The sequence below is a fragment of the Chenopodium quinoa genome, unplaced genomic scaffold, assembly GCF_001683475.1.
Source record: "Chenopodium quinoa cultivar QQ74 unplaced genomic scaffold, ASM168347v1, whole genome shotgun sequence".
NCBI lineage: Eukaryota > Viridiplantae > Streptophyta > Magnoliopsida > Caryophyllales > Amaranthaceae > Chenopodium > Chenopodium quinoa.
Window position 1 is genome coordinate 3,272,331 of NW_018745286.1, and position 25,133 is coordinate 3,297,463.

The 25,133-nt window shown below is 34.7% G+C and overlaps 3 protein-coding genes across 3 annotated transcripts in view; 2 read left to right on the forward strand and 1 right to left on the reverse strand.

Moving 5' to 3' along the window:
- The first annotated feature begins 3,908 nt into the window (after nucleotides 1-3,908).
- Nucleotides 3,909-11,788, forward strand: LOC110711826 (glutamate receptor 3.4-like). The gene is given in 9 exon segments (XM_021890256.1): nucleotides 3,909-4,466; nucleotides 4,952-5,338; nucleotides 7,278-7,526; nucleotides 7,529-8,601; nucleotides 8,991-9,268; nucleotides 9,732-9,763; nucleotides 10,335-10,700; nucleotides 10,703-10,740; nucleotides 10,923-11,788. Coding segments are annotated over 8 exon segments (2,823 nt in total). The 5' UTR covers nucleotides 3,909-4,466; nucleotides 4,952-5,016; the 3' UTR covers nucleotides 11,388-11,788.
- Nucleotides 11,789-12,753: 965 nt separating this feature from the next.
- On the forward strand, nucleotides 12,754-19,595 carry LOC110711848 (transmembrane protein 97-like). The gene is made up of 2 exons (XM_021890288.1): nucleotides 12,754-13,428; nucleotides 19,208-19,595. Exons 1-2 carry the CDS (start codon nucleotides 13,105-13,107, stop codon nucleotides 19,382-19,384), a joined length of 501 nt encoding a protein of 166 aa, XP_021745980.1. The 5' UTR covers nucleotides 12,754-13,104; the 3' UTR covers nucleotides 19,385-19,595.
- A 758-nt stretch (nucleotides 19,596-20,353) lies between these two features.
- Nucleotides 20,354-25,133, reverse strand: part of LOC110711847 — a 19,355-nt gene continuing 14,575 nt past the window's right edge. The window contains exon 3 of the mRNA XM_021890287.1: nucleotides 20,354-20,801. Coding sequence (XP_021745979.1) covers nucleotides 20,658-20,801 — 144 coding nt within the window. The 3' untranslated portion in view covers nucleotides 20,354-20,657. The remainder of the gene's footprint in view (nucleotides 20,802-25,133) is intronic.

Below are 25,133 nucleotides of genomic sequence, written 5' to 3' on the forward strand. Positions count from 1 at the left end.
AAATGATTTTTCGATTTCAATTTTTTGACTTTCGATTTCAAATTTAGCTTCATAGGATTAGTTTTGAGCTGCATTTTGTGTAGTTTTTCTTGATTTAGTAGATTAGGCTTTTATGTAATTACTCAACATCTCTCAAAATCTCAATTTTTCCCATCCGATTCTACAACTTTGAGCGTGTGAATTGATTTATTTTTTTTGTACTGATTTGATTTTGTGCTTGTATATTATAGGTTGCGAAAGATGTAAGAGTAGATGCATGTGATTGTAAAGGAAGAGATAGAGAAGAACGAAGAAAATGAGTGGTGGTAAGCTTATGATTGTTGATTAACCATACAAATTGTTTACTTTGTTGTTATGTTGTTATCTTTCTGTAAGACTATGATGGTATGAAATCGATTTTGTACATTTTTTGGTTTGAGTTTTTATCTTGTTGCAGATTGAGCTTCAATGGAAGTTTAGTGTTCATGCATTATTTTTTATAGTGTCCACAACCTGTTCGACGAAATGCCCAGTAGAAATATTTAATCTGTATTACTGTTTATTTCTTTAACTTGATTGTCCAATTTACGATGTGTTAATAATGTGTATTTGTGCATGCGACGACCTGAATATCTTAATCTGATCGAAATTGTTCCCTCTTCCTAAATTTATTGAGTTTGATGATAGATTTGAGTTATTTTTCACATTTTTTTTTTGGATATTTGAGTTTCAATGGAGGTTTTGTGCTCTGCTCATTTAAAATTTTGATAGTTCACACCACCTGTTCGATGAAATACCTAGTAGAAATTTTCAAGTTGTTGTCTTTTCCCACTCTTTGATTGGTTTTGTTTTTATTCATCATAGGCACTCGATTTTTTCGGCTTAGTTTATCACTTTGTGTTCGATTTTCAATTTCATCATCAAATTTTCTGAACTTTGTGTTTTATTTGATTATTTTGATGATATTTTTCTAATGTTGCTGCATTTTATTGATGTATTTAGTCTGATTGTCATAAATGTGATTTCCTTGCTTTTGTATTGCCGTAGAAATTGTTTATATATACAACCTATAATTGGACAGTAAGCTGCTCGTTTGTGAATGGGCTGTAAGCTGCTCGTTTGTGTATAGGTGTGTGATTGGGTGAAAGTTCTGCTTGTGATTGTGAGCATGTTGATTTCACTCCTGTGTGCTGTGATGTGTAGATATGTGATTTTGCCTATTAATGGGTTGTTATATGTTGTGTATAAGAAAGAATGTGATTGGTTAAGTTCTGCTTGTGATTGTGATTGTGATTGTGAACGATATTTTGTTTAATTCTGCAGTAGATTTGTACATTTTCATTTAAGATTTTATTATTCCACTCAAAGAGTGAGAGAGTTAAATGTTAGTACCAAGTGGTCAAATGTATTGTTATCCTACTATAGAGTTTCTTTTGAGGTAATGGTACCAGAATCTAAGTGCACTCTGATACGGAGCTAGACATGTATTGTTTTGGGAATCATAGCCTCATAGGCTTATATCTGTTAAATGGTAGAAGCGTGTCTTTAGAAATTTATTTCTAGAATTCGGGTATGCTAGTTTGTGTTATTGCGAGCTCTATCATGCCTGATCTTACCTTGTCAGCTGGAGTTAGTGTAGTAACCTTCTTCAGCCTTTGTGAAGATTTATCTCTGATTGTATGATTTTTGGTGCCTGCCTGTTCAATATCTACATTTAGTTGGGATTCCTCATATACAGGTGGCTTGCTCGTATCATGATATCCTGGTATGCTTTTATTTGCCTCTACTTCTGTTCTTGAAACGTTGATCTTATCAAGCTTGTTTTGCTTCAGTCTGTATGATGTTGGTCTGTGATGTTGGTATGCTTTTATTGGCTGTTTTGGCATGTTGAAAGCCTATTAGCTCAATTGGTCGAGCACTGTGTAATCACGGGATGTAGGTTCGAATCCTACATAGACTTTTTTAATACTTATTTTTATATTTATTGACCTCTGGGTAAATGGTGTCAAATTGATATAATTACCCGAAGTTAATATATAGTTACCTATTTTCGATATAATGACCTTAGAATTATGGAAATGTTGTAAATTGTGTTTCAGTCACCTTATTTTTATATATAGTGACCTTTATTTTTGTATATAGTGACCTTTATGTAAATGGTGTCAAAAACTCAGTCGATATAGTTACTTTATTTTTGTATATAGTGACCTTAATGTAAATGTTATAAAAATTGTTATAGTTACCCTATTTTTGTATATAGTGACCTCTATGTAAATTTGGTCAAAATTGAAATAGTTACCCTATTTTTGTATATAGTGACCTTAATGTAAATATTGTAAAAATTGATATAGCTACCCTATTTTTGTATATAGTTACGTTATTTTTATATATAGTGACTCTATGTAAACATCGTCAATTTAGATAAAGTTACCTTATTTTAGCATGTAGTGACTTTTAAAATGTTGCCTTTGTAAAAAAAAAAAAAAAAAAAAAAACCTTTAAAACGGTTGAATTGATTATATGTAAGGTTGGAATGATCTTAGGACTTTAGAACCGTCTGATCTTTTGTGCTACTAATGAATGACTAAGATTGCTTGTTTTTAGTTTTTACCATAAGCTCTGTTTTTAGCGGAACCTCCCCGTATATATATATATATATATATATATATATATATATATAATGTGATAATACAATGTCTAAAAAGTTATTTATATACTATCATTCTAAGATATAAAATCCAAAAAGTAAATTTCACTAATACAACTAAATGACACGTATTTTGTCCACTTTTTATCTATTTATTTAAAAAATCTTATTTATTAAAATAAATATATTTTTTGATGTCTAATGATAAATGAGTCGAAAGATTTTACACCAAATTACAAGTTACTACTTTTTTTTTTTTATGACGAAAAAAAATATGATAACGAGTCTTGTGATAAATGAGTACACATTATTGTGATTAATATTATTTCGAAATAATGAATAATCTATTGTTGTATGAGCTTTTCACTATTTTGTATTAAGTTAGTTTAAATTTTGTAAGATTTAATATTTGAACTTTTAAAGCTGTTGCACGAGTACTATATTAGTTACCCCTAAATAATTTATTTATTTATTTTTTTACCAAAACCACAAAATCATCCCTTAAATGTTAATCAAAATTTAGTAATTTTTCTTGAACATTGGTCAATATCTAATCTTAAATTTCTATTATACATATGACATGTATGCTCTTAGTAATTTCATTTTGAAAAATCACGACAATTTTTTACTATCATGTTTAACTTATGTTTTTTTCTCCCTTAGCTTAAACATTCTCCTTTTTCGCCTATAGACCTTTCCCAACCAAATTATGTCATCAATTCACCTCTTAATTATACTTTAAAAATTTTCTTCACGCCCCCGTACCTTTTTTTTATTAATTATTTATTTCCCCTCATTCTTCTCGTCTATTACATATGGCATGTTTGACAATAACATTTGGAGCACCTTTATTGTTTGTTAATAAAAAGCTACCAAAGTTCATTTAAGTTACTATTATTAAAATTCATTTTATTGTTTATTGCTAGTTTGTGTCAAACACTTTTACCAAAAAAAAACTAATTTCAAATTTGCCTCTAAGAGCTACTTGTTTGTAAAACAAGGCAGAATTGACAGAAAGCAGATGGCGGGCGCAAGTTTTAGAGTCGTGCGCAACATTTAAACTTGTGCTTGATTGGGTGGTACAACTTTCTTGCATTACACTTTATATGCTTTGAAAATAATCACGTTTATCAATGTACATAAATTATACTGAATAGTTAAAATATCTATTTTTTTTTTGAAATAATATTTAATTATTATTAAGTTAAACTATAATAATTTGATATTTTGAAAATACACTTTGGTAAGATTTTCACATATATATTTTCACATAATAATTAGATAATGTAAAAATTTTCCAAATAAGGAAATGAAGCAAGTATTTAAAAACGACCGAAAATAGAAAGTGGAGCAAGTATTAAAAGCGGAGGGAGTATTAACTAATTTGAATACGAAGTACATAAGATTTGACAAAAAAAAATAAAAATAAAAACATGTTACATACCGACAAGAAAAAAATGTTTTATAGTGGGGGGAATTTTATTACAGAAGGCAAGATTATGAAGAAAATCCACTTACTAGATTTAAACACCAAGAATATGAATCATTCTTTTCTGAGTTCACAAGACTATTGCTTACAAGCTTTACTGTCCACAAACTCCTTTGGTCCCTAAAACAATGTTCTATCTATTTTTTTAAAGTTATTTCCAAATTTTATCAATGATAAATTAATTATTAATGAGTGTGATATCTTGGATTTTAATGCTTGATTCCTTCCTTACTTATTCGCTTATTTTTTTTTTTCTTTTCCATATGTCTAGGAATCATTATCTGCTGATTTTTAAGGTTGGGCAACCAGGCATTTCTTGCTCATTCATCTGCTCATAATTTGAGGGTTTAGGTAATCTTTCTATCATAATTTACAATCATTTTTGTTGGGTATTTTTTATTCTAATTTTTTTTTGTATGTTTGTTGGGTTTTTCTATAAAGTTGACTGTACTTCATTTTTTATGCTAATTATACACAGTTTAGTGTACATTAGTTTATTAAGTACATGATTTCCCGGGTAATTAACATCTTAAACAGGACAAAAGTTTGCCATTTTTCTATATTAATTATAACAAGTAGTCATGTAGTTTAGTGATTAGTGTGTTGGGAATCAAAAGTTTGTTTATTAGCTAACTAGAAATTTCAGACAGTTTTTTAAAGATTATATTATTGATTTTGTAGTTTTTAAATTATATTTCTGAGTAGTTAGGTGATGGGGTTTGATTTTATATTCTATGATGTTGAATTACATGGAAATTTTTTTGGGATTTTTTTTCATAGATTCATGTGTTGAATTTTTTGGGTCTTTACATTGAAGGTTAAATTCTTGTACACAGGCATTGTATGTTATGATTGATTACTCATTCAGTCGAAAATTGAAAGAAAGCCAGTGTTTTTAATCATGGGTGTCCTCCTTAGTCGAAGGCTTGGACATGTATCTTGGATGGGAGCTATATTAGTGATTATCCTTTATTTGGAAGTGGAACCCAGTTGGGGAAAAGGTGTGGCCGATAATTCTAGTGTAACATCTTCTATTTCGAGGCCAAAATCTGTGAACATTGGTGCTCTTTTCACTTTCAATTCGGTTATTGGAAGAGCAGTGAAGCCAGCAATGGCTGCGACAGTTGATGATATCAATTCCAATTCCAGCATTTTACATGGAACAACAATAAACCTTATATTTAGTGATACTAATTGCAGTGGTTTCTTGGGAACTATGGAAGGTAATTTTTGTCACTGGAGCCTTTTCTTTTTGTTTCGCTCTTCAATTATTCATGTGATTGTTTGTGTTTGTGTGCGTAAATATTATACTTTTTTTTTTTTTCTCGATTTATAGATGATCAATTCTTGAGTTGTGACATAAATTGGAGCTTTTAAGGGGTAATGCTTTATACATATTCACCTCCCTAAGCTAGTAAGCCTCATCACTTTGGAATTCATACTAGTAAGTAGTTGTTTTCGAATTTGGCTAGAAGCTTATAAAAGAAATCAAGTGGCGGGAAAAGCTCGTTGAGGTGGCTTGTGCACTTTAGTGGATAAAAAGACTAATATTTTCCACAATGAAAGCTCTTTTTTTATTAAAAACAAAAAAAAAGAAATATCCGTACACTCTTTAGACTTTCCATTTTACGCTGTTCAGTATCCCAACCAAAACCATGTTATGTAAAGTATGTAGATTGGGAGTTAAATAGGAGACAAACAAGCAAATTATTTATCCTTAAATTATTACTCTCAATCTCCAACGAAAATATGACCACTTGCCAATCCTTTGTGAATTGCTAAAGTTGACAGTTCTGATTTGAAAATCTTCTAAGTTCTGTTTGGTTTTTCAAACAATGATTTTAAGCTGTATTTATTTTGACTGCCATCTATATAAATCATATCTAGATTATATATATTATTTTGATAGTCCATGAAAAATGCAGTGGTAATATGAAATTTGACAAGAGCTAGTGCTTTATGTATTCTTGCATCTGTCTACATGTATTTTTGACTTTTTGATTTGCTTTAAGACTATTGACAGTTTTAGATGGCTTATATTTTCTCTGTAAATTGGTTAATAGTTTGCCTTATGGCTGTTGGTAACGCATATCTAATTTTGTTCTTACTAAAGGGAAATGAACCTCTATTTATATATCAGAAACATGATATATCTAAGTTGTTCATCTGTAAAAAACAAAATGTTGATTAGAAGCAGTAATTTTCCACTCTGTTTGAAAATCTGTCTATCTTAAGCTGTTGCATTTGTGCAGCAGAATTTGCCTAAACATTCAGATTGATAAGGAGAAAAGATGACATATTTGTCAATACAACCAGTTCAATCATCAAATAATGATAATAAAAGAGAATCTCTAGTTAAAGGATAGAAAGTTTTCACTAGAAATTGTCAGGCAACAGGTTAAACTCTCAACTATATTGTAATAGACTAGTAGCTCTACTGTAAATTAACAATGCATAATGTAACGAAAGGTTGGCAATGTGATTGATTAATTCATGGAACAGGGGATACAAGTAGCAACTTGAGGCTGCCAATCTCCTTGCAACTTTAGGTTGCAACTCTCAATGGGCTTCCTTTGCTAATTTCTCGATAATCTCCTTGTACTTCCTACTACAATACTTATACCAAGGATTACTAATGGTCAAGGCTGACCTTAGGGAGAGTACATGTGATTACATTACTAATATGGCAAAACCATAAATGAACAAAGCTAAAGTTGATTGCCCTCTTTCCTTTCATTCTTCTTAATTAAGTTTGTCAACTAGTAAAGGAATGCTTCCCTATGCTCCCTTGTTGCTGTTCTGACCTTGGATGTTGTTGACCTCTGTTCTCCTCTTTTCCCTTCTCGAGTATACCAAAAAGGGTGTTTGACCGGTTTGACTCCGGCTAGCGAACCAGTCCCTTACATATATACATGGTTTATACTCTTGAAAAAAAGGAATAGTATTGTGCTTGTAATCTGTAAAAGTACATATGGATGATATTTTCATGTTTGTAGGTAATACGTTGAGCTTAGTATGTTAGGGTTGAGTATTAAGAGTGCCAATTACTTGAAAGTTTATTGACTGAAATCTATATGCTGTATCTGCTCTTTACTGCAAAACTTATTCTTTCATCGTGATAGAATGACTGAAAACATTGACATTGTTTTGCTTATCATGTAGCTATACAGCTAATGGAGAAAGATGTGGCTATTGCAATTGGTCCTCAATCTTCTGGCATTGCTCATGTCATTTCCAATGTTGTGAATGAGCTACATGTGCCTTTACTGTCTCTTGCAACAGATCCTACTCTCTCTTCACTACAGTACCCATATTTTCTTCGTGCAATACAGAGTGATTATTTTCAGATGTATGCTATCGCTGACCTAATTGTGTATTATGGATGGACGGAGGTAATTGCTATATTTGTGGATGAGACTATGGCAGAAATGGGATTTCTGCATTGGGTGATGCTCTTGCAAAAAAGCGTGCTAAGATTTCATACAAGGCTGCGTTCCCTCCAGATGCTTCAAAAAATGTTATCAACGATTTGTTAGTTGAAGTCAATTTGATGGAATCTCGAATTATTATTGTCCATGTAAACCCTGATTCTGGGCTGACTGTATTTTCTGTTGCAAAGTCTCTTGGGATGATAAGCGATGGCTATGTTTGGATTGCTACGGATTGGCTTTCTTCAGTTCTTGACTCAGAACCTGTAGATCCTAGTACCATGGATCTACTACAAGGAGTGTTGGCTCTCCGCCATCACATTGCAGAGTCTGACCAGAAACATGCTTTTATGTCAAGATGGAAGGGCTTGAAAAATGTAGGAAATTCAAGCATTAATTCTTATGCTTTCTATGCTTATGATTCTGTTTGGTTAGCTGCCTATGCTCTTGATTCATTTCTCAACCTGGCTGGCAACATATCATTCTCTAGTGACCTCATGATTAATGGAAGTTCACTCAACTTATCAAATCTTCGTATTTTCCAAGGAGGCCAGCAATTGCTTCAAAGACTGCTTGGAACGAAATTCACGGGCTTGTCAGGAGTTATTCAATTTGATTCAGAAAGGAACCTAATTCTTCCTGCAGTGGACATACTGAATATTGTTGGAACTGGATCTAATAAGATTGGGTATTGGTCTAATTATTCTGGCCTTTCAGTTGTTACTCCAGAAACCTTGTATCTGAAGCCTCCTAACAAATCCTCTAGTAGCCAGCACCTTAGTAGTGTTATATGGCCAGGTCAAGTCACCAAAATTCCTCGAGGATGGGTATTTCCTAATAATGGTAAACCTCTGCAGATTGTGGTACCCAATCGTGTTGGTTATAAAGCATTTGTCTCTTCAGACAAGGATCCTCCAGGAGTTCAGGGATATTGTATTGATGTCTTTGAAGCAGCCCTGAAACTGCTTCCTTATCCTGTTCCGCACAACTATGTGTTGTATGGTGACGGTATTAAAAATCCAGATTTCAACAATCTTGTCTATGACGTTGCTAATAATGTAAGCATTGCAAATTTTTCCAGAGATTATTTCTCAGTTTATCTCACATTGGCAGTACTATTGCATATTTCCTACATTGCTTGACGTGCATTATTTCTTTGTTACATCAATTTCATTGGAGAATCAAAACTTCACATTTCGTTTTGCAAAACAGGCCGTTTCCTTAACATCACCATTACCTCTTTGTCGCACCTCTATATGGAAACATATGTATCCGTCAGTTTGTTTAAGAACTTTTTCCTAATTATCTATAGGTGCAGGAGCCATTTTTTATGTGCTAGTTTTTTTTTTTTTTTTTTTTTTTTTTTTTTTTTTTTTTTTAAATTTTTATATATATAAATATATAAATCTTTAACTTTTTTGTATGTGCAATTTTGTCCCTTCATCAGAAATTTGATGCAGCTGTTGGTGATATAACTATTATCACAAATAGAACAAGGATAGTGGACTTCACACAGCCATATATGGAATCAAGACTAGTTGTAGTTGCTCCTGTAAGAAAGGTCAAGTCAAGTGCCTGGGCTTTTCTCAAACCCTTTACTGTGGAGATGTGGATCATTACCGGGTCATTCTTTTTACTTGTTGGAGCTGCTGTTTGGATTCTGGAGCATCGGATCAATAGTGAATTTCGTGGTCCACCTAGTCAGCAACTTATTACAATAGTCTGGTTAGTTTTTTTTTTTTTTTTTTTTTTTTTTCCTGGAAGCTTCTTGGTTCTGATAGCAGTTTTGTAGCTTTTATAAGATTGGTGATGTTACTTAACTGCTAAATCTGTTGACTGGCATCTGCTCGTACATAGGTTTTTAATTATAATCAATTCTTCTGTGTTATATGAGAGGAGGGAGGAAGTGGTTGTACATTGTCATTCTGTTACCTGATGGAGTAGTATACTAGTTAGCGGGGTGGCACTATGAGATGAGTTCTCTTGGGACTAATGATTGCAGAATATGGTGTGTAGTAGAAGTTTCATTTGCCTATCTTTTCTCAGATATGAAATGATATTGATACATAGTTTTTTTCCAATTTATTATGTTTGTGCAATTGAACACTCATAGGCGCCTTACTCAAAGATACATCAACAATTGTGCATTTCTTAAAATGACTTTCTGACACAGGCTGTAATTTTGCAGGTTCAGCTTTTCAACAATGTTTTTCTCACACCGTAAGAAGATTTCTCATTCTTATTTTACTAGTTTAGTCCAGTACACTGCATAGTCTCATCATATACTGTTATAATTCATACAAGTGTGTTTGGATACAACTTAAATTACTAGTACTTTGAGAATTATAAGTTAGTGAGTGAAACTTGATTGGAAGATATGGTCACAGTTGGAGTATACACTTACATACATATATAAAATCACAAGTGCTAATTGATTGTTGGGGATCTACTTTGTATCGCTTTGTTCTTGCTTTCTAAATTCCCCCTGAACGATCGTTACCTGTTCCATTACTGATTTGCTATATATGGATTGGAAAACCTTTTGTTTTCCTCTTCCAGGTCTAATACCAACATTGTCTATCAGTACTCCATAGTGTATATTGTTCTTGACTGTCTTTACAAATGTTACCGATAATCCGATATAATATTTTTCCTGTAACTTAGAATATTCATATTTCTGGTTACTAATCTTGTCAAAAAAATAAATAAATAAAATAAAATAAAATAAAATAAAAAATTCTGGTGACTAATGCTATTAAATTTTCTGTTGTCGCTTTGCTGCAATTGACAGGAGAAAATACCCTCAGCACCTTGGGACGATTTGTGCTTATTATATGGCTCTTTGTGGTTTTGATTATCAATTCTAGCTATACAGCTAGTTTGACTTCTATCCTCACAGTGCAGCAACTATCATCAAGAATTGAAGGAATTGACAGCTTAAAATCAAGTAATGATCCTATTGGGATTCAGGATGGCTCATTTGCTCGTGATTATCTTATTAGAGAGCTAAATATAGCTGAGTCTCGGATCATAAGCCTCAAGAATCAAGAAGCATATGCTCATGCCCTTAATCGCGGGCCGAAAAATGGCGGAGTAGCTGCCATTGTCGACGAGCTTCCTTATATTGAGGTCTTCTTGTCCTACAGTAACTGCAATGTTCAGTTGGACAAGAATTTACAAAAAGCGGCTGGGGATTTGTAAGAAGCTGACTTGCTCTTGATTGTTCATGACATCATATTATTATAAAAACTAGAATAACAGTTAACCTTAGGCCTCCGAGGTTCTTAACCTATAAAGAATTTTCGAAGATCTATTATGTAACTTTTCTGCGATGGCTGGCACAATATGTTGCTTATCTATTTATTTTTGTTTTTCTCAGGCCTTTCAGCGGGACTCTCCTCTTGCAGTTGACATGTCCACAGCTATACTTCAACTCTCTGAGAATGGTGAACTCCAAAGAATCCATGACAAATGGTTGACACACAGTACTTGCTCAAGTCTATCAAATCAAGCTGATGATAGTCGGCTCTCCCTGAGTAGTTTTTGGGGGCTTTTCTTGATTTGCGGCATTGCGTGCTTTGTGGCACTTGGTATTTTCTTTTGCAGAGTGTGTTATCAATACAGCAGGTATGCTCCTGAAGTAGTTAGTCAAGATGAAATAGAGCCACCTGAACCAGTCAGGACTAGACGTCTGAGCTCGGCCAACTTTAAGGACTTGATTGGTTTTATTGATAGAAAAGAAGCTGAGATCAAGGAATTTTTTAAAAGGAAGAATAGTATTGAGGGAAACCAGTCACACGCTAGTCGGAGCTATAGTTTAGACAGGGAATCCTCTTCACCTTAAGCAATCGTTTCCTAGGTTCAGTCACATTGCTGCATTTTACTAGCTTCAAATGGACTGTACTGCTGCTATCTTACATTGACTTTCGATGTAACAGAACAGGTGACATTCCTATGTATGGGATCATCTAAAGTCCTTCAGTCAAAAGAGAAATGGGAGAGGTGTAGAATGATTACTTGTATATGCATAGAAACAATTTCTTACATACACGCGGATGTACTTACAAACACTCCATAACCAAAAATGCAATTGTTTATAACTGAATTACACAATATAACCTAGAGTGAGTCTTGGGGAGAAGATAATTTTAATAGAACTTTTATTATGAGTTAAATGTATTTTGGTTTGCATTGAGAATTAGTTGTTTAACAATAATGAAAAAGACTAGATTTAAGTTCGTGTGATGCACCCTCTTTTTTTTTTATTTTTTTTTAATGTATAATATTCATATTGATCTAATCTTAATATTATCTTGCTATTTCATTGTTAAGGTTGGATAATATAGCCAAGGCAATATATTTTTGTAATTTATGTTCGGCTTGTAAGAGGAGGTTACGATGTAATGTATATACCTATAAATATAAAATAATTATCTGACGTACTTGGGATCAACAAGGATTAATTTATAATTTATGTACTTCTCATATTTTTGAAACAAATTCATACCATTTTTGCAAGTTCTTCCTAAAAAAAAACATGTATTATGTTGGTTGATTGGGCAAAACCCTTTTGGGAGGGGGTGGATGATATAGCATAGGCAATATACTATGTATTATGTTTTGGGTGAAGAGACAAAGGTTACGATGTATTGTATAATGATGTGTAAATATATAAGTTCCATGTATTACTCCATACTTAATTTATCTTGAATAACAAAGATTCATTTGTATTTGATTTACTTCTCACCTTTTTTTGGTATATTACCATATATAGTTGTATTTTTTTTCTTGGGATTGAGAATCGAAAAATAAATTTTGTATAGAAAAGTGATTATTTCTTACAATTTAAACATTAGTTGGATGCAGAGATAAACAAATTTTGTATACAATAGTGATTATATTTACAATGTAAATATTAGCTGGCATATCATACATAAAGTGCATTTGTTTAGAAAAGTGACTTCTTTACAATGTAAATATTAGTTGGCAAAGTTAGAGATGGAAGGTGATTATTTCATCATTTCCTATTTGTTACACTAGATGAGTGCATCATATTAGTATACATCAACCTAGGTTAGCAAACAAGACTCCTTAGGAAGAGAGGGGATGACTGAGTATATAACACTCTAATTCGATAACACTATAGGTTGAAGTTTTTGAAATACCTATTTTGTATTTATTATACAACCCTCTTGTGATAAAAAAAAAGAAAAAAAAAAAATCCAATTCAATAACCATATTGATTGAGAATTTGAAATATACGTATTTATAACACAACCCTCTTGGTCATAAATCTTGCACATTTTTCTCCACGTTACAAGCACTAACACAAACTTGGAAATTAAAACAAACATGAACCCAACATTCTAAACCACTTTCAATATAGAATTCTCAACCAAAAACCCCAAAAACATAAATAATTACCACCACCATGTTCCTCTTAGATCTAAACAATTTAAGTCAATTTCCTATAAATACCCATAACACATTTTCACAATCACATCACTCTCAAAAACACCCACAATTCCCATTTCAGAAATTCAATTCCAAATCCTAGAAAAATGGGCTGTGTTATCAAACTCATTGATGCAATTCTATTACTGTTCTTCCTTTTAATGTCAGTTGTTATCCCATTGTTTGATGCCCAAAATTGTTTGCCAAATGAATATTATCCTAAAGTTTTGGTAGATCTAAATTCATGGTATAGCAGTGAGTATGGTGATTATTTGGTGGCTGAGAAGCCACATTTCTTTGTGGGTCTTATTTGGATGGAAGTTCTTGTTCTTTGGCCATTGTCAATTATCAATCTTGTTGCTCTTATTTCTTCTAAATCGTGGTTTCGCACTACCTGCTTGATCTATGGATCCTCCGTCGCCACCTCCATGGTATATTTTTGCTCTTTTAATACAAGTATTTGTTAAATTGATATATTTTCAATCTTGGTGTTATCCTGCATAATGCTGCTTTGTTAGATCTTTTTTAAATAGATTTTATATACAACGGGTGTATTGTATACGACGAGTTTAATTAGTTGGACAAGTCAACCTTATTTGTGAAGTTGTTATTTATGTGATTTTGCCTGTATACAATTTTTATGCTATTTGGAGGTATTTTCTTTGGTATGCTTGTGGATTTGGGTGTTCGAATTGGGTGTCCTGCATTGAACCTACGTCAAATTTAGATTAAGTTCTTAAAATGGGTAGAAATGACAGAGAAATGTGTTCTTTCTTTGAACGCTTTAATCTATAGACGTATAGAGGTTTAGGACCTATGTCTTTGGGTGGTGGTGGACTGGTGTGTGTTGGGTTGAACTATTAACAAGAAATGCTAAAACCCAAGGAAGGTAAAACAATAAAGGAAAAGCGAAAATTAGAGCTTGATCATTGAAAGGGGACATAGGATAAAAAGGATGGCTTATTGAAAGGGAATGTGTAATGGTGTTTTTTTGGTCTTTTTAGGGCTGGATGGTTAGTAGTGTAATGGACCTATACTGATGTATGGGACCTATACTGATGTATCTCACAAAAAACAAAATCAATCAATCAATCAATCACAAAAAACAAAAGGAAGGAAAAAAAAGAAATTTCAGTCGTAGGTTGATTTTAAGAAGGAATGATGAGAAAATGAGAGGTTCTATATTTATTTTTGGAGGTTTAAATAAGGGGAATTGCATTTGATTGGCAAATGTTGTCAATTAAGAAGCATTTTCGTAATTTAAATTAAAAATAAACCCATCTTCTTAGGGGAAAAATAGAGACTATTATTTGAATATTCTCCTCATAGGTTTAGGATATACATTTATGTAATGATATCCTAAACTTATGAGGTTAATATTTAAGTAATTTTCTCTATTAGATTGTATATTCAATAATTAATAATGTAATTTGTATATTATTTAATTCAATTACGAAAATGCCATTGGATTGACAAATTTTTCAATCAAGGTGATTATTTGGTCAGACCTCTTAAAGAAAAGGATGGCTTGAAGGGTGATGTGTATTGGTTGAGAGTTAGCTACGTAATAGAATTATTCATATATAGACTTGACTTTATATGGTGTCATATACTAAACTTAACGAAGAACTATAGAAGCTATTTAGGTGACCCACTCAATCTTAACAAGGATAATACACACCTAATTTTGAATTTGAGATACACCCTTTCGAGAATGGAAACTTTAAGTGGTCATTTGGTTAAATAGAAGTAATATTTCCTAGAAACACGTATTTTTTTTTTATTTTTTGTACGTAGGAAGTTTTCAATGTTGGTACCTCATGACCAAACCAAATGAATCTTCTCCCCTAGGAAGGTCCACTATTTTAAAGGAACTAGAACCGCATAGGAAGTACGATTTTTTATGATTTTTGCCAACTAACAAATTCACTCTTTCAATTTCTAGTAGGGTGTACTTCCATTGAATTTTTGATGCACCAAACAAGCAATATGAAGTTCCATCTGTATATGTTAAAATAGTGATATGGTTCCCCCCCCCCCCCCCCCCCCAAAAAAAAAAAAGGGGAGATAGAGTTATCTAAGAATTGAAATATTGTACTTGACTATTGGAGTTTTACACAAGGGAAGAACATAGAAAGTAATATTTTTCTAGAAAGTTCTTCTCCTATGTAGTTTCATTTGCTAGGAAATACCAAATGTTGTTTGGTTAAGCACGAGAATTTTAGTTTCTCATGAGGCCATGAGAAATTCCATTGACATAGGGGTTCTAAGTAAGTAATTTCATCCATTTTGTGGAATGAAGAATTTTCCACTTATTTTGCTTATAAAAAACTTTTACCTTCCACATTCCAGGAACTTTCACTTCCCAAGTATATTGATGTCCACCAAACAAGCATTAAGTGCTTGTAAGGTGACATAACTTTTACCTTCCACATTCCAGGAACTTTCACTTCCCAAGTATGTTGATGTTCACCACATTCCAGTTATTGGATGTAGGATCTTATGGGATGTGGAAGGTAGTGGAATTGTTTGGTTGGAAATAACATGCTTCCTAGTAAAATTTATTTCCCACAAAATGGAGGAAGTTGCTTACCTAGATCTCTTTGGATAGGTGGAATTTTCTATGCTCAACCAAACAACATCTTGCATTTCCTAATATATCTATCTACACGGGAACAACTTTTATTTTTATGTAATAGTATCACATTTAAGTTAATACAAAGTACTACTTATTTAATGGGCACATAACCATTACTGCAACTTAAATGCAACCTTGAATGTTGTGTAGAGTGTGTACTTTCATCCGCAGCTGTCACGATTCATATTCACAATTCATATTGGATAGATTGCTAGATCAACATCTTATAGACCTGATGCTTTCGATTTTGATTAATTTTTCCCATTTGTTGGTGTCAAGTTCACTTGTTCTGATGGGTGATAAGGCGGCTTTTTAGTGGACAGGATTGCATTACCAAGTAGTTGTCTTATTTCATTGTTAATTCTCTAGACTTTGCTCCATATATTGACTTTAAGCATTGTATTTCACTTTTAAGGCCTGTCTTGGTTACATTGTTTTCTGCTTTCTGCATGTACTTACTTATAATAATATTTTTTAACCCATATATTTTTGTAAAATGTATTAAAACCAAACATGTAACTGTATTTCCATTGCTTAGGGGAAAAATACCAGCTAACTAACCAGAAATTGTTTTATCCAAACAAGTATCTATTACTTTTAAATTTAACACTTTTGACAAAGAGCAACCTTTTCAAACATTTCCTTGCTTATAACTTTGAGTTTCTTTTAAGACATTGTATAAAGTAACACACAAGTTGGCTAAGAGATGGTTAAATGTGACTTTTATGTTGATCACCCACCACATATAACTCTCGATTCACACAAATGGAAGTACATAAGCACCTTATTGTTGTTAATTGACAAAATGGCAATGGATGAAAGGTTTAATTAGGTAATTTTTTAGCTTATAAGTTGTGTCATATATGACTGCTGATTGCAAACATTATTTTACAAGGCAATTGGTTTGAAATTGTAATGTAATTTTAGGTAGTTTCAAAAATTATTTTTAAAATTTTCATCCCTTAAAGTGTCAAAGAGCTCTCTATAAGTGTTAGGGATGAGCAGGAACGGGTACCCGATCAAATATCTCGGACCTAGAACCGGGTCCTAAAATTTGGAACTGGTCGCGGTTCCATACAAACCGGGTCCTAGTTTTCTAGAACTGGTCCCGGAACTGGTGGGTAACGGTTACTAAACCGGGTACCCGGTTTCAGTGAACATAAAATAAAAATAAAAAAATTAAATAAAACTTGCACCAAAACTTGTTTCATCGCACCACCACTTCACCCCCCAAAGCAACTTCATCACGCCATCCCTCAATTACACAAAGCTATACCATGGATGAATCCTCACCAAATGAAAAAATATCCCAAATTCTCAAAAATTCAAATCAACTCAAGATTATCACTCTAAATTCTAAAAGCATAGTAGATCACTAATTTAAAAAAGAAATGAAAACTAAATACAACATTACTAGTAGATTCAATGAATAAAGATGAAAATGAAAAAAAAAAAAAAAAATTAAAGTAAGAAAAGGAGAAGCTAAAGTCTGACTTGTAGTTTTAGTATCTAACAAATGAATGAAGAAGGGTGAGATGCGAAACGACAGTGAGTTTTAGTTGGTAGATTAGGTTTAATGATATTTTGGACCTTATAGCTAATGGGCCAGGCTTACATGCAAAGTAGTCATACTTTATTCCAAGGTTTTTTATTTTTTTTATTTTATTTATTTATTTATTTATATTGGTACCGGGTACTCGCTGGGTACCGGGTCCAAATTATGAGGAATTGGAACTGGTCCCAGTTCAAACCAGGTCCCAATTTTTGGATTTGGAATTGGTTCTGCCGGGTCCAATTCTGGGTCCGAAACCGACGGTTCCCAACCGGTTCCGGATCCAATACTGGTACCCAGTTTTTTTGCTCACCCTAATAAGAGTAGTCATTTAATCTTGTAAAATTCTTATTAGTCTTGTACTTATTTATAAGTCTCATGTATGTTTCATAAAGTTGTCTTACTTTTTAGTGGTTTATATTATCAGGTCTTCTGATCTAAAGAATTTGTATTCTGTTTTCTTTCTTTTTCACCTTTGTACAACTTTTATTCTGAATTCGACATGACCTAAACTCAAGTCTCAAAAATGAAATGTTTGACCCCTTTTTTTGTATATTTTTTTTTTCTAGTTTTGTTCTTTGTAACGTCAATTATCGTGACTAGATTATTCTTCTGGTTAAAGTAATTTTGCTTTGAGCTTGGAACAAGTTAACTTTTTTGTTTGTCTTTGCCTCTTTGACCCTGGTAGAACCTCTAAATTGAATTTTATCATAATGTAATAATAAAAATGTGTCAACTAGAATTAATCGACAGAAGTATGTCTACATGAGAAAATCTTGTATCTATGTTATAGAAACATATAAACGTTGAGAGTTTCACGCTTGCCAATTCATAGTTTATACCGTTGCTATCTTAAATTATAGTTCAATAAAAAAAAAAAAAAGTTGGTATTTTGAAAGTGTATGTCGAAACGAATCTAACATAACTATAAATTTTCAAGCTTATAAATCTTAAAAGACAGTCAAAGGAGTAGGCGTAGATAGTGTGAAATTCCAAATGTTGTGATTAAAACAAAAGGAGGAAGTATTACTTATTATAATGGGCTCCAACCACTTACAGCAATTTTAATGCAATCTAAGTGCATGTTTTGTAGATTGTGTAATTTTACCTGCATGTGTTTATGGTTCATATTAGATAGAATGCTATATCAACATCTGTTGGACCAAAGTTCAACTTATCATTTACTCTTTGCTTCTGAATTACTTGATGTCTTAAGTGCATAAAACAAATGTCAAAATGAAAACAGTTTACTTTCTAAGCTCTTGGTACCCTTGACTTTCCTTGTTCAATTATAATGAAGGTTCCACTAGGTGAAAACTAAAAAGAGATAATTGTTCTTGGGACTTGGGGTGGTTATGTCATGGTATTGTATCCTTTCCCAATGCTGTTTGCTAGCTGCAAGGAGATAATTGCTGTATGGAGCAGATCTCTGGGTTCTAAGGTTTGGTTGCTTGTAAGCTGTAAGGAGGTAGACCATTATGTTGATGCAACAGCAAATAGATTCCTAAGCAAGGAAATGTACTAGTAAAACTAATCAGTTTTCTAAGCAATCTTATGATTTAAGGGTTTGCCGGGCAATAGAGAAAGATCAATCAAAGTGTGCATTTGTAGTTCTTTGCTGACTTCTATTTTTGCTAAGCTTCACCCTAGTTAGTTTTTTCAGTTGGTGTAGCAGTTCTAGACTTTTAGGACTTCTTTGATGGGCAGTAGATTATAGGATTGATGCAATCCATACATCTAATACGAAGTATAGAATAAGCTATCTATATGTATACTAAAGAACTATGTAGCATTTCACAATAAATTTTTTGCTATATCAGTGTTGTGTAAATCCCATTGTTTAATGAACTGGACTAACGTGACGTCCGAGTAAAGTAAATGTCATTGTAGTTGTAATTGAGTAGTCAGATAATTATTATTTGGCTATTGGACATGGGCATATCCAATATCATTGTGATTCTGTTTATAATCGACTGTCAATTACAATTTCTGAATTTTGATCAAAAATTGTACAATTCAGGCTGCAATACTTTCTGAACTCTTGAGCTCAGGCAAAGCATCAGATAAGTTGAAAATGGTGTACTTCCCATTCATGGGCTTCGCTGTGTTGGCGATTCTACGTGGTTTGCTTCCATCATCATGCAAGCCTGCAGCTGTCGGCAAAAATACTGCAGCAGGTAGGAAGAAGAGGGCTTGAAGTTACTAGCATTGCAACTACAATTTTACCTTTCTGTGGTCCATTGGATGATATTCTTCCCATTCTTGGTCCTGTGCTACAATTAGAAAGCTCCTTTTTGAGCCTTGATCACAATTACTTGTCTAATGATCAGAATTTTGTATTCCTACAATTATTTTGATGGCCGTTGTTCTACAGATTTGATTATTTATCACTTTCTCTTCTCTTCTTCCGTATTCTTGAGTTTTGATTGTCTTTTTGAACTTCATGATGCCGGTGTAGTATATAGGTACAGGTTAAGGTCAAGTTACATCATTGCTTTTTCGACCTGTGTTCACATGAAATAGATTTCTGCATGAAGTGAAACTTTTTGAGTTCTTTGATCATAGCTCATGTTGAGGGCTAGAGGACATGTAGGATACAGAGCAACAAAGGCCATGTGGAAATGGTCAAAGAGTGTAAGACTGATAAGGACCAAGTGGTGAAGTGGACAGGCCAGGGTTAGGGTTGGGTATTGTCATATAGCCCTTGTATCAAAATAGTGGCATGACCATGCCATAGAATGTGTTGAATAAGATGCATGATACTTCCTTCGTCCCATTAAGATTGATCTATTTGATCACTTTGACAGAGTTTTTTGAATAAGATGGAGCAATCTTAGTTGAATAGAGGCAGTAATTGTAGTTGGTTGTGGGGATTAGATGGTCAAAATAAGGAAGACCAAGCAGTGGCAACAATCGGAGTTGTAATGGAAATTGCACCGTGAGGCAGCATGAATTTACGGTTGCAACGACTGGTGGAAGCTATAAGAGATAATTAGCCGTAAAGATATTGCAAAGATACATGTTTAGGTTATTCTTCACGGGCGATAAATCTAACACTTCCATCAATTCTATGCTATATTATGAAAGAGTTTCTTTTAGGAATGCATTGTATTACGTACGGAGTATTATACAAACAATAATTAAAGAACAATTGAATAAGAAACAATACTCCAAAAAAACCCACATATATTAGCTATACAAGAATGCAAATTATTTACAAATTTACCGACTATTGATTGTAACAATAACAATACCAATAGTCCACCACCACCACATACAACAGTAGATGATTTTTTAACAAAGAGTGAGGCAACTGTTCTTCTGTTACACTAAATTATTGTGTAATAATAATAATGCTATATTAATCACATATGCATTTTGCAAATACAATCTATAGAACTATAAGAAATTCTTGGTTATATTTGCATTTTAGGGAGGAGAGAGAAAAATGACAAATTAAAGGGAACATATCAACCAAGATAGTTGACAACCATAGATAGGGGGACTACGCATAATCCCTTTTGCTTCAAATCAATGCAATCTACATCCTTGAAATCATTCTCTCTATTTATATTATTGTATTCCATATGATCATCAATTGAGATTTCATTGCCCTGCATTATATTATAAAATTATCATTAAAGTCAAATGGGTTAGGTATATGTTGAACTTTCAGTTAATTGAAGAATATATGAATAAATTAATGGAGATTTAAGACATAAAATCTTTTTGGAGATGCTAATTGCTAGCCTAGTCTTAATTTAGTTCCTGAAGGGATATAGTTCTTGAACCATAGACGTTATTAGAAGATTTTTGGTTTGGACGGAGAGAGATACAAAGACAGTGATGTAAATGAGATTTAACTTCTGATTTTGGATAGGAAAAATTGACATGAATAATCTCAATTTTGCCTCATTCGCCCAAAATAATCCCAATTTTGGATTATTTTTTAATAATCCAAACTTTAATATGAATTTTTCTTTCAATGGTCTCAACCGGTAATCTAACTTGTTATAACAAGTTATTTGACACGTGTTAGCATATGATTTGATAAAAATAAATTAATTTTTTTTTTAAATATTAAGAAATTAAAACAAATTTAAGACTATAGTTAAGAAAAAAAAAATAAAAAAAATAATTAATTAACTTAAAACCGCCACCAGCGCCCTGCCAACCCAGATCACTGCGCAGCCTAGGTCGCCACCCAGCCTAGGTCGTCGTCCAGACCACAACCCTCACCTTGCCAACTATGAACCCTCAGCCTTCCCGCGAACCACGACCCCTGTCGGAATCTCACCCAAACCCCCAGCCCTCTCCAGATTCGTGGTTGCAGAAGGGGGTTACGAGTGGGACTTAATTAGTTGCAAAAAGGGTTTGCGTGCAAAGGGAGAGGTTGGGGTTGCAGTAAAGTGTCGCAGCGGTGAGGGGGGACGCCGGCGGGAGGAGTCAAGGCGGCATTGGGGCTGGGGGCAGGCTGGGTTGGGGCGGGCGCCGGTGGAGGGCAGGGAAGGTGGCTGATGGTGGTTTTCTTAAAATTATATTTAAAATAATTAATTTTTAATTATTTTAAAATAGTTAGTTTTAAAATAATTAGTTAATTATTAATTTGTACTAATAATTTTTTGACCAATCATGTGATTACATGTGTAAATTACATTGCCAAAAAAAAAAAATAACTTTTTTAACAAGTTACCGATCACTTGGGACCATTAAAAACAAATTCATATCAAAGTTCGAATTATTAAAAATTAATCAAAAGTTGAGATTATTTTGGGCGAATGAGACAAAGTTGGGATTAGTCTTGTCAATTTTTCCTTTTGGATATCACTTCTAAAACTTTAACCAACTAAGTTTACATGAATATTCAAAGGCATAATTTAGATGCTAGTGAATGCGAGGAGATGTTTTGGGTTGAACGAGTGACAAATTTAAGAGTATGTTTATTGATCATGCCAATATATACTAAGCATGTTAATTTTTTTTACGCTTTCAAAATCAAAAGGGAATATTTTTTTTCTTTCTTTCTAGTGCAGGTACCTTATATTTCTAATGAAATTATTGTACATAACATGCTTAATGACACTTCAAATCATATTAAGCAATTTCATACATGAGTGACTTTCATGTGATATTTGGTAACCAAAATCGATGGGTGTGAATAATATCTAGTAAAATTATTGTATACAACATGGTTAATGATTAGGGGATTTTGCTCCCACCAATCGGAATGCGCCACGTGGGCCAATCAGGTCCTGCCAAGTGTCCCCCAGTTGGAACTGTCAGGGCTTGCCACGTGGCACGCGCTTATTCGTCCACCTTGGACCTATTATGTCATGACACGTGGCATACTCCATGCCTAATGGAGAAACCGGCCACCCAGGCCCAACTTCCGAGGGAAGCCCAATCAGCCCTAGGTTAACCTAAACCTAGGATTGGCACGTTTCCCAAGGTTATAAATACCTCCCTTAATCCTCATTAAGGAGGGATGACACATTAATTACAGAGATTACACAGAGTTAATAGGCTGATCACGCTAACAAAGCAGATCACGCTAAAAGCTCACATTAAACACTCTCTCCTAGAGAGACCCAATCACTTTAATTTCCGCATTAATTACTCCTTAATCAAGTACTAACTTGACCGTTGGAGGCGGAGCTCCCACCACCAGGAGTCTCCGTTGTTTTGCAGGTACAGGCGTCCGGTTTCAGTCTCGGAATTGTAACTCTCCCGCAGGACATCAGAAAACCCCGAAACATTTGGCGCCGTCTGTGGGGAGAGTACTTCTGAGATGGCATCCAAGTCTGTACCGACTCCTGAAGAGAGGTGTCCCCTAGACGACCCTCAAGTTCAGTCGGACCACGATACTGAGAGTGAATTTGAAGTTGAAGCTCACACAGCTTCAGACGGGACCCTAAGGGCCCGACGTACCCGTCATACCGAAAGGAGGGAACGGGAACATCTTCAAACTGGAAGTGAGCCAGCAGGCGCACCGCCTGTTCGGCAGCAGCCGACTGATGGGTCTGCTCCCATCACAAGGAACGAACTCATGACCTTCATGAGGGACTTCAAGGGCGAAATTCAAGAGTTGATCAACAAGAAGCCGCCTGCTCTGGACAAGGAGCAGTCGGCTAAGAAACCTTCCACTTCACTGAAGAGGAAGCCAGTTCAAGGGCGAGAGGCGACTCCTCATCCTAAATCTAGGAAGCGGGAGCCGACTGCCCTTGATTTCACAAAATACCGTTTTCCTACTCCAGGAAATAGGAAACCTGTTCGTCATATTCAGGCGGACGGGTCGAGGAAATCATACACAGACGCTCGGCTACTGCTAGAGCAGAAGAAGAGTGACCGATTGTCAGAGTCGGCCTCTACTTCAAACTTCCAAGACAGTCTGCGAAATACCTCAATGAGGCATACGCAGTCGTATCATGAGAGTCAGTCAGGCGGCACCTCCCGTCAGTCTGGCTTTCATAGTGACCAGGCGGTACCAAACTTACCGTTTGTGCCGCAACAACAATATTTTTTGCAGCCACCTCCGTTTGGTGAACATGCAGCAAAAAACGTCCAACCTATGGACTGGCAGCTACGGTTGCTTAGACTTGGTGAACAGCCGTCGGCTTTCTCCAAGGAAATTACTGAAGCCGCTCAGCCGGCCAAAGTGAAAAATGTATTAGTAGGCGCCTATGACGGCACTACTAACCCAGAAGACCATCTTATGGCTTTCACCAACCTGATGTACCTTCAAGGGTTGGATGATCCCACCTGGTGCAAGTGTTTCCCAGCGACTCTCAAAGGAATCGCACAACAATGGTTCGGCAACCTGCCGACTGGTTGTGTAAATAGCTTCAGGACGCTTGCTTACTTATTCACCTCCAACTTCGCCATGAACATCCCTGCAAAGAAGACGACCCTTGATTTAGGAACAATTCAGCAGGGCGAGAAGGAGGGGCTTCGTTCTTACATCAGGCGTTTTAACCTGATGAGAATACAGATTCAAGGGTTACCGGATGAGGTAGCCTATATTGACTTTTTCAGAGGTCTCAAGGACGGGTCGACCTTCAAATTTGACTTGGTCCGAAAGAGGGCAGCGACTCTTCAAGAGGCCTTGATTGAAGCGGAAGCCTATATACAGGCGACTGATCTTTGTAGTACGGGAAGACAGTCGGACGGTAAAAGGTCCGACAAAAAAGAGGGACGACAGAAGCAGTCATCCAACCAAGACGATAAAAGAAAAGAGGTCTGGGCCGCTGATTCCTCTAAACAGCCGGCCCAGAAAAAGAAAAAAGAATTCAAACCATACTCCCCAAAGTATGCGTTTAGCAAGGATAACCAGTTTATCCTAAAAGAAATCAAGGGACGGATCTCAATTGAGAAGCCGGTCCCCATGAAGGGTTCTGCAAACAACCGGAACCAAGAAAAATCCTGTGCTTATCATGAAGATGTTGGTCATCACACCAATGACTGCATCAGTCTCATGCGGTATCTGGACCGCCTGGCTGAGCAAGGTGATCTTGACACTTATGTCAAGAAATCTACGGGGAACACTTCCTCAAAAAAGCAGTCGACCAAAAAGAATCAACAGGCCGATAGCTCCGATACAGATGATGCAGTCGTCTACACCATTGCAGGCGGCTTCTCAAGAGGCGGCCCCACTATTAGGGGCAACAAAGACAATATCAGGCGGTTAGATGTAAATTCCGTTCACCAAGAACGGCCGTCCAAATATACATTTCCTGAGATTGTCATCACTGAAGAAGATCTAGGAGGGGTAAGAGGGCCGCATGACGACCCTATCGTTATTGAATGTAAAGTGGCCAACCAAAGAGTTGGCCGAATCCTCATAGATACCGAAAGCTCCTCAGATCTCATCAGTAGCAAATGTCTGTCGAAACTAAAATATCAGACTGACTGCATACATCCGGCCTCCCACCCTTTAGTAGGGTTTTGAG